The sequence below is a fragment of the Seriola dumerili genome, unplaced genomic scaffold, assembly GCF_002260705.1.
Source record: "Seriola dumerili isolate Sdu_G_001 unplaced genomic scaffold, Sdu_1.0 BDQW01000044.1, whole genome shotgun sequence".
In the NCBI taxonomy this organism is placed as follows: Eukaryota; Metazoa; Chordata; class Actinopteri; order Carangiformes; family Carangidae; genus Seriola; species Seriola dumerili.
The window spans coordinates 5626413-5644639 of NW_019174299.1; the positions used below are offsets into that span (position 1 = coordinate 5626413).

Below are 18227 nucleotides of genomic sequence, written 5' to 3' on the forward strand. Positions count from 1 at the left end.
CGTGGGTGAGACAGCACTCGAGCATGAACAGCAATATGACAGTTGATGTTGCACTTATTGTGACACTTATCCCAAACAACTTGTCTCTGACGTAACATTGTTTTGCTCAGTGGAAGTCATACAAAAGTTCTCCTGCTCGGCTAAAAAGCGGAACAGCAATGTCATACGGCGCTGAAGCACCCTCTCGCCGCAGCGCGAGAGCAGCTATAAATGGAACGGCTCAGCCCAGAGTGAAAACATGTGAAGACTGACCATGAGCATCAAGCACCAAGGGCAGCACCCGTCAGAACAACTCATCCTTTGTTGGCCCTTGGCTGTTTGAGTACATAATACATCGTTACAGGTGTGTACAGTATAGAATAGATAAAGCCATTGACACACTGAAAACACATCATAAACATAAACATACCGAATGTATTGCTTTAAATGTGAGATTTGTCTAAGTTATGGATGAACCATAAAATGATCATTCTCACCTGATTGTTTTTTTTTTTTGTTCCAAAGCAAAATTCTCACCGACATTAGACATGGGATTGTATAAACACACAACTAGAGCAAAAAAAAAAAGGTGAATATCAACACAATTTTCATTGCTTTTGTAAGTAAATCAGTTTTAAGGTGCTCTTAATGTGGTTGCCATGGCACTGTTCTTTGTTCCCTCCTACGTTGTATGCAGACACTGCAACAGGATGTCAATCAAGTACCGGCTGAGCAGCCTCCCCACCTACTGTCACCCAAACTTTTCACTGAGCTCTGAAATCCCATCAGGTCTTCAAGTTATCCGTTGTGTTTTCATCATGTGTGCAATTATGTGTGTGTGTGTCGGGGGGAGGCTTTCCCTGCTCCTCATCATCTCATGCAGAGATAACGCCAGAGAGAAACAAGGAGCAACAGCGAGGTGATGACAGCGGGGTGAAGGAGGAATTAGGAATAGACAAAGAGCAGAGTCACAAGGGGAAAGAAATGATGGCATTTTGCAATGTAAGACGTCTGTAGCTGCAAAAATGTTTTTATGCAGCTAGCTTGGCGAGAACATGATGTTCAAGCTGCATTGCGTGAATGATGCACTGGACCAAAAAAAGAAAAAAAGAGACAGATTTACAAATTGAAACAAAGTCAAGTTGACAAGCTGACCTTTTCTGGACCTTAATGAGTGTTTAATCCTGGGGATATGGGAAAGGAAAAAAATAAAATCTGGAGGACTCTGACTATGGCTGTGACTCAGAAAGAAAGAGAGGAGGAAATGTTTTTAAGGGCTTGGGGAAACAGTTTTAGGGAGAGGGCTGGAGATGCAAAATGATGCTAATGAGGTTTTAGCATATGGAGTTATAGATCCACATGAAGGGGTATTTGTTTAGAGAGTTGTTTGATAATAGCCATGTCCAAGATGCAGAGTGACAGCATTAAGTTTGCTAGAAAACACAGATCAACGGGACTGGCTTGCCCAGTCATACAGGAGTACACCTCAGTTTCAGCTGTTTTAATGACCTACTGTATGATCATCCCGTCTTTCATAAAACCCCAAAACCAATAAGTTAAAAACATTTTAAAAGAGCATCAAGTAAAGGGACCTTATTTTGTGGCAACCACACTAAACATACATCTAGACTTGTCTATATTTGTTCTCTAATAAATTACACAATAATATCCATAATCCAAACCATGTTGACCCATGAAATGGCTATAAAAGCGGCCTCTGTGCACCAGTCACTGTCTGGAGGCCTGTCCTGCTCCGTAGGTCATGATAAGAGGAGCAGAAAGAAGGCATGATAGGGGATCTTGGCCTTTGTGATAGGAACAGCTCTCAGGCCTCGTGGCCGTCTGAGCGTCAGGACTTGTGCACTGGTTCCATCGTAAGTCAGGCGGGCTGCATAGTTTGCGTGTGGCCTCTGTCATGTGGGTCACACCTAAAGTTGGGCCTGGGGTTTGGTAAGGGGACAGGGGAGGAGCTCAAATGGGAAGTGGGTTAAGTCTTTAGTAGGGGGAGAAGATGATGGGTGTGTGTGTGGCCCTCAGTGGCCCCGGGGCAGGCCGAAACAGTGCAGGGCCCAGGAAGGGGGTCTGGATGAAGGTGGTGGTGCCCACTGGGTGGCGCAGGGCCAGCGGGTTAGTCGCCACTGTGCACAGAGTTGGCGGGGTGAGGGGGCTGGGCAGGAAGCCAGTTGTCAAGCTCTTGGTCAGCTGCTTCTGCAAGGCCAGTTTGGTCTGGAGAAGACAGGAGGGGTGGGGGGCGGCGGTGAGAAGTGAGAGAAGAACACGGTGAGGGCATAGCATGTTTAGTTGGGCAAACATGTTTCCCAAAGTCACGGCACTTGTTTGCACACACAGCTGCAGCAGAGGAAAACATGTTCCCACTAAATACCAGACAGAACTGGATTCCTGATAGCTCGTTGCATCATCACTCCTCAGACATATATACTGCATGTATATATATACATAATGGGCTAATGCTAGGACTACAGTATGGACACACTTCAGCCTATTCCATTAAGGACAAGGGTTAATGACAGACATTTCATTTAAAACTCTGTGGAGTTAAAAGGATAGTTCAGATTTTTTTTAAGGTGGAATGCTTTACTCACTGGTCATCATACTGATGCATGGACAGATGCACAGCTAAGATGAGACTTGCTGAGATCTCATCAAGCTTCCAAAAACCTTTGACAAAAAACATTTTAAACCATAACACAGCTCCTTTTTTTTTTTTTTTTTTTTAAATCAACACTCACTCCTTGTAGGCTTTAAAGTTGGGTTTAAAAAATATTTAGCCGTTGTAAGCTTGGAAGCAATGGTGGAAACACTTTCTCAACAGAATTGCTAAATACGTATCACAAACACTGTAACACTTTTTTTTTTATCAGTGTCTTAATAGTAGAACTATATTTGAATCCAGCGTAACAGCGGTGAATTGAAGCTGACTACAGCTGCTGTAGGTTGGTATTTGATGCATTAAAGATGCAGACCTCTCTCTATCATGGAAATAATTACTTTCATGATACAAAGAGGTCTGAATGGAGACTGAAACCTCGCAAATGGATGATTAAAACGTTCTTCGAGGGCTGTGTCTTTCCACACACCTCTCCAAAGGACGAACAGACGACGCTAATGTCATTTCTTTGTTTCTGCAATATGCTCAATCTTACTGAATACAGAAACACAAGATTCTCCAGAATCATTTAACAATCATGTGAATTCTTTATCATAACCACTAGTTTGAATTATTTCAACTTTGTGTATGAGTAATCATGTCTGTTAGTTTGGTACAGATGAGTCTCAATATTACTGTATCTATGAGCTTCGGATGCTGTTGCTATGGAGAAGAAGATGCACCTGGTCTGCACCTTAGTAGTGTACCTCTCATCCGATATTTTTATGTTCACAGGCTTGTACCTTCGATTTTCTTTCAAAGAACCAGATATTTTCTGACATAGGTGCAAATATTTTCTACTGGTGATTTAACCTGGAAGAGTTTCTTGCTCATCAAAGCCACAGAAATGTTCCACCCGTAAGTCATGTAACATTGTACATGGGAAAAATGAATAGGATTTTTCCTGAAATAGCATCTCCCACTTCACAACTGTATTCACATTAACACCGGCGAGTAAAGTGAATAGCACCTCATGTAAAAAAAAAACAAACAAACAAACAAACAAACAAAAAAAAAAAATCAGAACTATCCCTTTAACATAAACATGACTTCATCATTATCTCTGCTCAGTCCCCTGCCCCTGGCCAGGCCTAAAGTCCAGCCAGCTGAAGCTCTCGCCCTCCAATCCAACCCCAGTCTCGGCCTCTCCTGCCACTGACCTGCGAGGAGAGGGAGGTGAGGTTGTACTGGCTGAACGCTTTCTTCATGGCAGACACAGCCACGCCTGCATAGCCACTCCATCTCACGCACTGTAGGATGGAGGAGGAGGAGGAGGAGGAGGAGTATGGGGAGGAGGAGAGATGGGGAGGTGTGTATATGACAGGAGCAGAGAAGTGATTAATCTGGAGTGCTGATTCAGGCTGCTGTTGTCAGAGCTGGTCAGTGGGGGAGAGCAGGACTATTTTAGACCTGTCTCATGGGTAGGGGACTCACTGAGTACAACAGTGTGCTTAACCTCTCTGACAGTACAGGCACACGAGCATGCTGCCTTGCCGAGACATAGAAGCCCCTAAGCACAATGTAATGAGATCACTGTGTGTGTGTGTGTGTGCGTGTGTGTGTCTGTCTGTCGGGGCTGGGGTCAAATCAGTTAACTGTAACAAAGATAAATTAAAACAAGTGTTTAAAAATGGATTATTTTACGAGCTACATCGAATTTATTCCAGTCTTGGCACATGTGCGCAGCATGTTCAAGCATATCTGTGCTAAGAGAAAGGCAATTATGTTTTGTTTGTGTGTGTGTGTATGGGTGCATATTTGCATGACAGTGTTTTGTTTGTCTGTGTCTTTATGCTGAGACTTACCGCTAAGCTGGAGCTTGGCTGGCTCTTGCTGTGGGGGGTAAATTTGGGTTTGGGTGGTTTTCCGGCCAGCCTGTCCTTGTGCCTTCTGCTATTCATGTGCTGCAGAGACCAGCAGAAATACCATTAGCGAGCTAACAAGCATCTGTTGTACCACAGTGGAACAACTTCAAGTGTTATCTGCTGAATTAATAATGGATACACATTGATTATGACTGAAGTGCACTGAAATTACATCACATCACTTTCTACCACCGCCACAGTATCTCCCTCCTCTCTGGCTGCATTGCTAACAGGCTTACATCCTCCTGGGATAGGGGATGTTTATATGAGACCGGTGGAATGCATTTAAGGCTACAGCAGCCTGGGCGCTCACACATGCCAACATATCCTGTATCTTTTCCACATTCTCCTCCAGCCGGGGCGAAGTTTCCAAGACAATCCTTTCACTCAGATGTAGCGTTTAATGAACATCAAAAGGAGAGAAATTACTTCACCAACCTGGTTTGATGCCAATGAAACCAGAAAATTAAATATACGAGGCATTAGTAGCTTGCAATAATGAGTGGCAAATAAATCCCTGCTCAGTGAGGAGCTTTTCAGTTAGTTATAGCATCAGATGATATCTGTCTAATGTGGAAAAATAGCTGCTGCTTGAATGTGCTCTGCACTCACAACCTGCTTTTCAGTGGCTTCATTCATGTGGCTGTAAATGAAACTGCTGCTTTGATTTAAGCACTCGCGCATTTCCTCCATCAAGGTGATGTTCAAATGGGCTCTTGGATTAAGTAAGGTCTTTCAAATCCCAGCATTGATGTTTATCATTTTAATACACATCATCTGTGCAGGTCAGCCTGGTCTTTATTCGATGTGTTGTATCAGTGTCCTGATGTGTAAGGTAATTACTAACAATGCGCAGGTAGTACTGCTTTCTGATTCAATCTGTGGCCACACTGATATAATACAGTCTGCTACCCATTTTACCTGGCTCAGCTGGGTCTCAGAGTTCACAAAGATCTCACACACTTCACACTGGAAGTTCTTGCTGGGAACCCCGACGCTGCCTTTGCTGCCCAGCCGCTTGCTCTTGCACCCAGCACGAGCTGCCACCACTTTCCCTCTGCGTCGTGGCAGAACACTGTGACCTTCCAGCATCAGTTTGTGCTTTGTACCTGGCGGCGAGAGAGCAAAGAGTTGACAGATGTGTGCTCTGCATCTATTTGATGCTCAGATTCCCAACATTTTCAGCCAACTATTGGCTAACTACTAGTCAATTACAAATGCAGAAGCCTTTTTAAAAAGCCCTTTACCGCTGTTATGTGCTTCCAGTTGGGAGACTGAGTTCACTGTCACTTTACAAACAGGACAATGGAGGTGAGCCTTGCTCTTCTTGGGCTCCTTGTCCTCATCTGTATGTGGCTCTCCATTTGTGCTGGACGTGTCTGCATGGCTGCCTGACTCAGTATTCAGGCCCGCGGCCTCGGCGGCCTCGGCGGCCTCTGGGGCTTCGGGGGCGCTGGTGTCTGAGGCAGTTTCAGAGAGCTGTGAGGAAGGCGAAATCTGAGGGGGGGAGAGGGTGACCAACTCGACAGAGGAAACCTCTGATACTGGCGTCAGCATAACTGAGCTCCTGGGACTCTCCTCGAGCTTCGCCTCCAGGTTGGCTGGTTCTAAATCAGTTTGAAGACCTGCATAAAACAGTAGCAACACAGGAGAGCATCAGCAAACTGTGGTTCATTCAACTTACTTTTTACTTACAACTTATTTATTTTTATTTTATTTTTTTAGTAATGTGTTTATTAGTAATGTGTTTAAGGGATTAGAATTTGAAATTACTAAAGTAAAATTACGACAGTAAAGTCACTTTGATCATTCGGAGGGTAGAAATGTTCCCTGTCTTAATGGGAGATGACAGAGGTTTCAGTTTGGTCTCTGCATGTTCAGCGGGCAGACTGGTCTGTGCCAGCTTGGTGCAGGGGCTGGAGATGTTAGAGAAATGCCACACCTGATAACTCTAAGATGTCATGTTATTGGCTGGCTTCCTAATGCGAGAGACAGGTCTGCTTACATTCAAGAATCAGCTGGTTTGGTTTAGCGTTGGAGGCTGTGAGAAGCCTTTAGCGTCACTGTGAGGACGGGACATCTGGACTGCTACTGTCACCAAGGCTACAGTCACTCTTAATAGTAAATACTTCCAAACTGTAGGCTACTATTTCTACATATGTTCATTACAGACTATGTGACAGTAGGTGTGGAGGCCTCACAATTAAAAGGCACCTGTGCTGAGTTACCACGGTGATATAACAAGTTATGTAACTAATTACTTTTTATGCCACAGCACTGTCCCATTCTCATGAACGCGATGTCTCGGCAACGCCTTGACAGAACTTCTTCAAATTTGGCACATTCATTCATTAGGACTCAAGGATATACTAATTAGATTTTGGTGGTCAAAGGTCAAAGGTCACTGACCTCACAAAACACAGTTTTGGCCTCGTGAATGTAATACCTAAAGATCACCTTAAGGAAATTTGTTTAGATTTGGCACAAACGTTCACTTGGACTCAAAGATGAACTGATTAGATTTTGGTGGACAAAGGTCAAAGGTCAAGGTCACGGTTATGTCACGTTCTTGCGAATGTGATAAATCAAGAACGCCCAGAGCACACTGTGACCTCACAAAACATGTTTATGGCCATAACTCACAAATTCATTCACTAATTATGACACAATTTAACTCAAATGTCTATAAGGATAAAATTAAGTGATGACATTTTATATCCAAATGGTCAAAGGTCAACTTCACTGTGACATCATAATGTTCTGCTAAAACATGTCGGGCCATTATTCGATGCTGTAACTCAGGAAGGAGAGATTGTGACCATATGTCCTGCTACTTGGCTGGTTGGCGGAGGGATACAACCATGAGGTGTAATTCTAGTTTGTTGAGTAATTAGTAAAATACATAATTACATTGTATTTGATTACACTGTCCAATATGTATTTGAAGATTTTCTCATCACAGTTAAAATAACGCCAACAAAGCATGAAAACACAATGAGCCTAAATAAATAGCGAGAAAAATCCCCATGCATGCTTAATCAGCAAAATACTTTACAGATTGACTTTTTTTGCAAATATTAAATCTGCCAAATTAATTTTCAAATAGCCATTTGTCTTTCAGTACAACATTGGAGGCAACATTAAGAGTGCTCTTCGAGTGCTGGCTCTCTCACTATTCAAATATCAAGTGGACCCGGAGTCTCAGTCAATATAAACAAACCCATCGACTGCCGGGCCACGCCAATAAGTCACTAGAGTTCTATTACCCACCTCCCCTTCACCCCACTGCCCTCCCGAGGGAGACACACACTTCGCCCCAGAGCACAGCACGCTACGCTCGCTGAATATAGTACGCTTTCTCCCCGCACACACACTTGCAACCCCTCTCAATGCAACTGTGCTTCATTGATTTTCTCTTTTACGTCTCAGAGTAAATTCATCATTGGAGATAAGGGTCTTCCTCTCTCATTCCCACTCAAGAGAAAGAACCTATATAGAAGCTAGATTAGACAGTCCCCCTCGCTGTAATGAGAGTGACCCCTGAGGAATTTGCGCTCCTCTGTAAGGGGGGCAGGGGGGGTGGGGGGGTATGATCCTGAGCTTATGTGAAAGATACGGCCACCTGAGAAGTCTCCAGAGGGGAGTGATACTGATCAATGGATTTAGCAGGAACCTTACAGAGGAAGACATGGAGGCTGGTGGGAATCAAAGCTCTCTGAAAATCCAAAAGCTCGGATCATGAAGGAGCTCATTCAGCAAAGAATCATTTCACACATCCCTGCTGGGTTTCAGGTATCCTCATTTTTAAAAAGCCCAAACTTTATCCACCAAAGAATTTAAAAAAAAAATGTAGATTTATGGAAGCCCATTGATGCCAGTCACATTTTTTTTTAAAGTGAAATGAAATGAGTAAATGAAAAGATAGAAAAAGTTAGTCTTGATAAAACATTTTGACTCTTTATCCAACAATTTTGACTGTCTATCTTATACTTTGGACTTTTTGCTTTATAATTCTAATTTTGATTTAATCAGTTAACATTTTTGTGTTTTTATCCCATAATTTTGAAATGTTTTTATTTTTATCATAACTATTTCTATCTTCTTTTTTGTTTCTTGGCTTAAATGGGCTTTTATAGATACTGGCTTCTTGGATGTGAGGATTTGCTACATTTCTCTTTTTGTATAGTATTGTTAATTAAAAATAATCTTTGGGTTAGGGATTGTTGTTCGCATAAAACCATCAGTTTCAAGATGACACGTCTGAGAAACTGTGAGGGGCAGTATTTCAGGTATTTTACAAACTGAAAAGATGAATCTACTAATTGTGAGAAATATAACACACAGATTGACTGAAAATGGAAATAATTGTTAGCTGGAGCCCTGATAGGAAGCTGTGAAAAGAGCTGTTTTTGTAGCAGACAAAGGGTGAAACTGATGAAACACTTTGATAAATATCAAGACTCTTCCAACCTCCTCTCGAAGCAAATGCCTGTCTGCCCATTCGTCAGCCGTCTCATTTGCCCTCTGACCATCAACAAGATAACAGAGACTTCCAGCAACATTGGCAAACTGCCAGAGCAAAGGCCAGCATATTGGCAGTGCCAGCAGGGCCTCTGTGGAGTTACATAGCAGCAAATTATGGACATTTGGATCAATGTTAGGCAGGCAGTCATCAGTTTTATTTAACCCAAAAAGAATTTAATCCATGTTTTAACAGTCCAATCAAGTCTGACAGTCTTTTGGAGTGTAAACACATCTGCAGAGATCTCTGTTCAGCAGATTGATCCACTGAGAACTCTAACCACAGCCAAGCAGCAAATACATATGAATATTTGACTCATTATGCATATGCTCACACACACAAACACACACACACACACACACACACACACACACACACACAAACACACACACACACACACACATAGCACTCAGTTTAGCGGGCGAGCGATGAACCAAGGCAGCCTCAGAACATAAACAACTTCCACAGGGAAAAATCCTTGCTTTAAATCATTATTACAGTGATGACAGACAGAGTCACCGCGAAGACCTGTTTCAACAGCCGAGTCAATCAAAGCCGAGCTTGACTGATGCTTGTCACGACTGATGCGGACCCTCTGTCTCTGGGCACTGGCCTGCTGCTCTCCAACTAGCTCACTCACTGTCTGCCCACTCCCTCCTTTGCTGTCTGGGACATGGTTTTTAATCATCGATCCCCCCCCCCCCTTTGAAGGATTGAAAATGTCGTCTCTGCTTTTCCCTGTCTCCCTCCTGTATGTATGAATTGTTGTGGTGCCCTAAATGACAGAATGTCAGTAGAAAGTAAGAGATGTTGGAAAGTCTCACTGTGATGTGATAGAACTTTTTTGTGTAACAAGGGAAACTTGTTGGTAGTTTGAAGCAGTGAAACTAACAAATGTAGGACATCCTCATTGGTGTAGAGGTTCGGTTTATACTTGGGCAGCTTAAGGTCCTGCATTGGTGTCTTGTGCTGTCAACAAGTATTTCAAATTACTTCTAAATATGCTGCTCGTCAGTGCCCTGCAAAACGTTAAATGGAGGACATCAAGCGCTTTCCGACCTTTCACCACCACGGTTCAGGAACAAAAAAACTACTTTGTTAAGCTTGGGAAAACATCATGGTTTGAGTTACAATTACTACTTCATTAAGGTTGGTGGTTACAATAATAACCACTTGGTTAAAGTTATGGTCATGGTTAGAACTAACCAACATGGACTGTCGGTGGGATTTGGTAAACAAACAGTATATCATAGCTGGACGTTCTGTTCATGCCAGCCTCCTCCCATCTGCAGACATTGAGGTTCTATAGGAACAAGAACATCACTCTACTTTCTCTTTTGCTCCCAGTGGACAAGAGCAATTATTATTCCTTCGGCTGCTGGAGGCCTGTGTCACTGAGCATGAACAAAAGTCGTTTTTGGGGCATTTGATGAATGATCTTGTTTTTCATAGCCAGTAGTTCCCAACCTTTTCCAACTCATGGCCAACTTGAAAATCTCAAAAATGTTGACGCCTCACATCCAACCCCGTAACAACACAGAGGCCAAATAATACATTCTCACAGCACTTTTTATTTTAATGATCAACAGTGATGTGCCACTTCACACTTAAAAGAAACTAGCTCAAAGTTCAGTTCATACAGATGAAAATGAGCTAGATCACCTTCATTTGTTCCGTTTTTGTTTTTTGTTTTTTTAAATAAATAGGCTGCTTTTCTTTTTAAATAGAACCTTCTTCTACCCATCCATCACCAGCCCCAAATAATTGCCACTCCCAAACTAAATGAATTATTGTATATACCACTGAAGAATCACACACGAGTTACATTTAAAACCGCCATGCTGGGCCGTGTCTATGGAGACGTCATGCGGCGTGCCGTAAAACTGTGGTAAAACGTGAGCGGCCGTTCACGATTATCATTTGGAAACTGATTCATTCAGTTCAGCATTTCCAAAAAAACATGCACATCACTGACGATCGCACAGTCAGGACTGAACTGAAAGCAGGCGAGGCTCAGTTTTTCTTTTTTGTTTGACAAGAGAGATCACTTTCTCGTGTCAGCATCTGTCAGCACCGCAGAGTGGTCAGTGTCAACATAAAAGTTCCTATCATGGGTTTTTCCTATCATTTTTAATGTTTTCAAAGATCATTTCATTTTAAAACATTTAAAAACATTATTTATATACATGTTTATATATATGTATATTTTCAAGAATTATACCTTTTCACCAAAATTGTACTGTTTTGCAAATGATTTGTTGCAATACCTTCACGGCCCACAGGTTGGGAACCACAGGTTGGGAACCACTGGTGTAGAGGCTGTACCGGTGCTTTAAGGTCCTGTGTTTGTGTCTTGCCCTGTCATATTGCTATTTAATTCAAATAAGTGTTTTGCTATTAATCTTAATTATGTTGTGACAAGGCCTGAATCTTAATTACTTCGTCCATCCCACCGTGGCTCTGGACCACATGTATTCGGAAAGCAATTTGTGACTCATCGTTTCTTCTTGTGTGTTTGTGCACCTAAAGTGCACTTGAGGTCCAGCACCTCCCAGCCAAAAAGAAGTGGTACGTGCATGGCAGCGGCTCCCTGCGTCCGAGTGTGCATCGGCAGGTATCCTCATGGAGCCGAGCGGGCTGACCTTTGTGACTGCAGAGGAATCTGTTTATTCCGAGCCCCGCAGACTGCTCGGAGGAACAGCCGACAGGTGTGTTATTGGTTCCTGGTGGCGGACAATGTGGGCATTACCCTCAGGCGGCTTCCCACCAGCTTTCAGTTTCATGGCAGACATAACTCATTTCATAGAGTGTTAATTTGGAGCTCTATTCCATTACAGGTTGGCATTGTGGTGCATGGCTCGCACTGCTGCATTTCAATTTCACATTAGGCCAATCACACAATTGGGCTTATTAAAGAGTGTTCCTCCTCACAAAATTGCCTTGGAACTGTAAAATTATTCACAGCATAAAAACTAGCTATGACTTATCTACTTTCTCTGTCCACTGACCCCCCCCCCCCGTTCTTATTCCTCCCTCTCTCTCTCTGTCTCCTTCATTCATTTCATCTTATCTTTCATTTTCCACTCATCATCTCATTTCGTCTCTGCTGCTTCCCTCTTTCAGAGCTCCCCTTTGCAACGCCGGAATATTAAAATGAGGTTTGATGAGAGCGTTATCAGGCTTCCAGTCTTTTGTCCACTTTCTCCTTTCTGAAGGAGACTCTTAGTGCTCAAGGCAAAAAAAGTGTGCATATGTGTGTGTGTGTGTGTGTGTATGTGCGTGTGTGCCCATGTGCACACGAGCACATCTACGAGAGGGGATGAAGTACAAACCGTCTCCCTCCTCCCTCCAGAACCTTATCTCTTCTCTGATATTTCATCTAGCATCCAAGAGCATTTTGAAATTCTGCTCAGATAGGGATCTTCTCTGGGGCAGGGGGAAGTGGAAGGGAGGAGGAAGTAGGACAGTATAAGAGAGAGAGGGGGGGGGGGGGTTTTACCACTCCTCCACTCCCATCACCTTGGATGGATGAATGAAAAGCGTGGTTCCAGATGAGTGCAACATGAGAAGGTAATGGGCTCACTCTGCAGTCAAAATGGCATCGGAGCAATTCATGCTCTCTGAGCCACGTTTTGTGGAAAAGTCGTCGTCCATATTGTGTTGAAAGAAAACCAATGCTCTCCTCTTTCTTTATCAAAGGTTCAAATGTCTGTATTTACACCATAAACATTTGAACTTTTTGCAAAAGGAGATGAGTGCCTTTGATTTCTTTCAACTTTATTTCCTTTTTGACAGCCTCTTAAATGAAAACTCTCATCATCATTTCGCTCCCTCTCAACTCAACCGCTACTGTGTGTCATGCATTTCATTGCTGCACAAATACGCCGATTCTGGTTCCACAGCCGTCCTCTCTATCAAACCAAGACAGATAGGAGAGAGCAGGAGGGAGCAAGGAAGAGTCAAGCAGTGGAAATTAAGAGACAAAGGGGGTAAAAACGACCCCAGTGAGGCTCAGATCGATCTCAGCCAGCCCCTTTATTTACACAGCATCTCTTGCTTCCAGACATCCCACAATCCCACAGCTTTGGAGACCTCTATCAATCACAAGGCACATGGACAGAGAGCCAGGTCAAAAGGGTTTTGCAAGGGGGTGGGGGTGGGGGGGGGGGGTGGGGGGTTGAAATTGCTGAGGGTTGAATGCACAGAAAGACAGAGGGGACAGGAGGATAAGAGGGTAAAGGATAAGGTGCACAGAAGTTGTGATCTCAAAGTGTAGCAAACTGAAGCAGAGGGAAGGAGATAAGGGAGGCCAAGACATGGAGGAGGAGGATGGAAGCAGTCAATGATGTGAGAGCAGGACTGGTGGAGGGGATTTGGAAAGATGAAATGGAGTGGAAGGGGGAATTAGAGGAACCAAAGCATGATAGAGTGATGATCAAGAAGGTGGAGAGAGGCGGAGAAGGATCGGTTACAAATAGCCTTCTCTTTGCTGTTGTTTTCTTCCCATCACTCTGTCTGTTTACGTACTTGTTCCCTCCACTAAGCTCGTATCCATGAGCGCGGGAAGAGCCGCCTCAGACGTCGATGTCTTGCTCCTGTCCCGCTCCCGTTCCCGTTCCCGCTCTCTGTCTCGGTCCCTCTCCCTCCCCGTGGATGAGGCCTCCCCCGCTCTCCGCTGCCTGTTCTTCTGGGCCTCCATGGCTTTGAGTTTCCGGGCGTGCTTGTGGCCCTTATAGTGGGCTTCTGCTTGGTTCTGCAGAGAGAAATGAGAGAAAACCAGGTTGGGGAGGGACAAGCAGAAAGGACTCAGTGCGTTATCTGCTGGAAAGACGGGAGAGCACGTGCAATAAATGTTTAAGTGCACGCCTGAATATTCGCTCTCTTGCAGGCATACACAGGCTGCAAGGAGGAGAGTCTGTTTCCACCTGATAACAGCGCTGGCACATTGGGAGGCCAGAGGTATAATTGCATGTGTAATATGTAACAAGAGAGAGGATCCCATCTCCACAACTACCCTATTAATGTGCACCGTGAGAGTCAGCCTCTGCAAATCCTAGACACATGTGGCAATACATACTAATAACACACACGTTTGAGCACTCACGAGCACACAAACCCAACAAACACAAATCAGACTCCTGACCGAGTGCGACGGCAGCAATAAACACACTAAGATCCCTCCAGGCGGATCACGATTTACCTTCACATTTTCATCATTCTCACGGCCCGTGGAACAAAGCTCCTGATGTCAGAGCAAGCGTGGATACATAGGAATAGTAGAGAAATCAATACGGAGATTACTCATTAAAACAACAAAAAAAAACTGGGATCATCTGCTCCAGGCCTGAACAGGACAAAGTTATAGAAGGAGGAAGTACACATTACGGAAAGATTTAATGAAAAAAAAACATTATTAAATGAAATTTTTTGTGTCAAATTAAGTGTGGAAAGCTGATTAGATGTCCCCCAAAAACACACAAATTGTAGGAACATAACCTCAATATTTAAGAGATGGATGGATTAAGTATAAAAAAAAAAGCCTTTGACATGTGGAGCAGGTGCAGCCGTTCCTCCAAGACTGCCACGCTTCTTTCCCGAGCTGTCGTCCAGTTTTACTTCCTCGAGAAATAAATCATGCAAATCCTCAGACACCAAACAGCTTCAGTAAAGAGACCGGACTTTTGCTTTGAAGGGCTCCTGAGTGAGGAATAAATACATGCCGAAATGACTAAGAGACTGGCAAACACTAAAAGACTTTTACATTAGGAGGAGTGGAGCGCGGATCGCTCTTATTAACCCGGCATCAACAAAACATTAAGTCCCATAAGCAATGAAAAAGATTACTGCTTGTGCTGCATTAGCACAAGGTTATAGGCGAAAAAACACACACACACACACACACACACACACACACACACACACACACACACACACACACACACACACACACACACACACACACACACCACCAGTCTCATGTGTTAGCTCTATGTAAACATCAGCATTCTGGGTATGGTGTTAAACACATACACTCCCACTGGTGTGATATATATAAATAACGGGGCTGTCAAAGCGTCTGTAAAAAAAAAAAAAACTTGAATACTTTGTGACTGATCTGCCATGAAAAAGCTTCAGAGATTAGTGTGATGTGACAAATTCAGCCAGTGCCTTCTCCACCACCAGTCTCTCCATCCAATTGAGTCTCAGAGCAGGCAGAGGGACAAGGTGTGAAATGAGCTTTGGTTTTCACATCACCACCCCTGCCAGCAGGACTACAGGGAGATACGCTGCTCTTTTAGGGGGATTCTTGATTGTCCGGTGATTAAGCAATCCCCAGGCTGAAAGTAAACACCGGACTATATCTGGTGCAGAGACATATGTTCAGTGGGTGTGGAACGTGTTCAGCTCAAAATGGTGCTGAATCCTGTCTCCAAATAACGACTCGCTTGTAGCAAAAATAATAACAAAGGCATAAAATAAAGTGGCTATGCCCGCTGCTTTGCTTAATTTAACAATCAGTGTGAGCTGCCTCTGTGGAGGCTGATGAATAGAACTGTACAGTTTCCCCTCAAGTCAAAGATACACCGGATGGATGTGAAAAATACAGCTTTTTACCAAATTTGCAGGTCACAGTTGTTTCTGTGATTTTTTTTTTTTTTTTGGCTGCACTGTGCTATAAATACACACGTTATGATGTTCCATTAGGATATTATGGCACTGTAAAGCTTGTTATAGGGTGAGCAAGAGCAAATAAAACGATAATAAATGACACATTTATTCCAACCCTCTCACTTACTGTTCTCCTTTAACTATCTTAGGATATTCTAACACCACTGGACCTGGATTACTGATACTAATACACTGAGAATACAAACTAATGCATTTAATCAGTAACTGCATCTGTTTCATAGTCAAGTTGCAACAACAATTACCTCCTATACAACAAGTGCATGAATATTAAAGGGCTACGAAGTGATCTAAGAGCTCTGACGACCTCTATGGGAAACCAGAAGCCACTGACAAAACCCCTCCCACCTCCTCAACTGGTGACAAAACTAACAACAAAATAAGAAATACAAGAGCACTGATTTTAATAGTGTGTCAAATCACTTGCTATATTTCCCTTTTTGGGTCATTTCAGCTTCAGAGCAGAGAGGCCCACGTGTTCCTCTTGTGAGACATTAAAGGAATAGTTTGGAATTTTTAGAAAATACGCTTATTTGCTTTCTGGCTGAGAGTTAGATGAGAAAATCAATACCACGCTCACGTCTGTGCGGTCAGTATAAAGCTACCTCCTGCAGCCAGTTGGCTTAGCTCAGCATAAAGACTGGAAACTGAAGGAAACAGCTAGTTTGGCACTGTCCAAAACAGTGATGTCACACTGCACCGACACACCCTGGAGTGCCCTTCTACATCACTGCAGCCAGGCGACAAATTGAACCACTGCAGGTCACAGAAAAACAAAATTCGCTCTTTAAGGTCAATTTGCGCTATACTGAGCGGCGGGGAAAGCTTACACATTTCCCATCTCAGCATTATGCATAAGGATGACTTGGTATAATATCTGAGCAAACTCTAAGGAAGGCGCGTGGAAGTGTTAGGAATGTATTCATGCTCTAAGAGAGACAGATAAAGCTGACACTCCTCTGTAAGTCAGTGTGTGGAGGCAGGGAATGGGATTTGTTCTGGTGTGTGAAGAGCACGTCTGCGGCCCCTCTCCCCCCTCAGCTCCCTGTCTCCTGTGCCTCAGCCCTCCTTTGAAAATGGAGTCCAAAAAATAAAAAGTAATGTGTGTGTTTGTGTGTGTGTGTGTGTGTGTGTGTGTGTGTGTGTTTAGCCATACCCAGACCTGACATGTCTTAGGGCTTTATGGACTATTATCTATTTGTTTATGTCAATATGCATAAAATGTCATGGGATGTTTGCCCGTGTGTCTTTGTGTGAGTGTGTGTATGTGCTCTCTAGTGTACATGTTTGCATGAGTACAGTATGCATGCATTTGTGTGTGTGTGTGTGTGTGTGTGTGTGTGTGTGTGGTGGCAAGGATGGGAGAAATGAACAAGAAGCCGAGAATGCTGCTTCCTGCTGGGGCTGCTGATTGTTTCTGCTCTTTGCTGATAAACGGCAGCTCTCCCCGCTGTCTAATCCCTCTCACACCAAAACAACAGAGACACACACACACATATACACACACACACACACACAGATTTCATTGAAGGAAAAACTGGACAAACTTTTATATACACTTAACTACAAAAACTCTGAATGACTAACTTTTGATTTGAAAATACACAAATCTGCATAAAGGGAAACACCTTTTTCCTTTGCATACACAGACTAATATACACACACGCGGGTGTATACACGCATACAAAACATAAACACAAACACAATGAGTCGGTGAGGCTGATAATAGCTGAGGTAATTGTGGACCATATTTTCTAAAATCAACATTGAAGAAGATAGCAGACGCACGAATAAAGAGACGCTGTTCTCTGAGGCTAGACTCACATTTTGGTATAGATTGCTTTTATATTGTAAATTACACAGTCTGGCGTGCCGTCTCTTTCTCTCCCTTAATGTCCCACAACTTCAGCGTCTATCTCATGAAAACCACAGCATAAAACAGCTGAAGCATTTCTTACCGTTGAGTTAAAGCGCAGGTGGCAAATGTTGCAGGAGATAATCTGTTTCTTCTTGAGGGGCTGGGGGACACCAAATGTGTGGTTGATCACTGCCTTCTGGACAGGGTCCATCTGAGAGACAGAAAGGAAAAGACCAGTACAAACAACATTAGGTCTATATATGATTTTATTTTCCCAAATGAGAAATTTCTGTGCAGCACAACAACTTATTCCCCTGCAATCTAAGATTCAATCCTCTGTATGGCCACAGGCTGCTCTCTAATGCAGAGGTTTTCAAACTGTGTGGCCGGGGGGGGGGAGTTGAAGGTGGGGAGAGCAGGGAGAGCAACGAGGTAAAGACACTGCATCATATGAAAGGGACAGGTGCACACCGGTGCTCTAAACACAACTGGAAGTTACTTATTGCAGTTTAGCTGCTGATTTAGCCCATTTACCGACACGGTCAGCAGCTGGAGCTCCAACAGAGGCTGAGAGACACGGTACATGGAGGCAGTTAAGGTACTTAAACTCCTCGTTATAACGTCTCAACATACAGATATGACACACGT

The 18227-nt window shown here is 43.5% G+C and overlaps 1 protein-coding gene across 1 annotated transcript in view; it reads right to left on the minus strand.

Annotated features, from left to right (window-relative positions):
• Positions 1-1697: 1697 nt before the first annotated feature.
• The window catches only part of znf385c (zinc finger protein 385C), an 82722-nt gene continuing 66192 nt past the window's right edge, over positions 1698-18227 (minus strand). The window contains exons 3-9 of the mRNA XM_022739619.1: positions 17680-17790; positions 13562-13787; positions 5760-6137; positions 5434-5621; positions 4453-4551; positions 3808-3897; positions 1698-2205 (exon numbers count right to left, since the gene is read on the minus strand). Of these exons, the coding sequence (XP_022595340.1) occupies positions 1975-2205; positions 3808-3897; positions 4453-4551; positions 5434-5621; positions 5760-6137; positions 13562-13787; positions 17680-17790 (1323 nt within the window). The 3' untranslated portion in view covers positions 1698-1974. The remainder of the gene's footprint in view (positions 2206-3807; positions 3898-4452; positions 4552-5433; positions 5622-5759; positions 6138-13561; positions 13788-17679; positions 17791-18227) is intronic.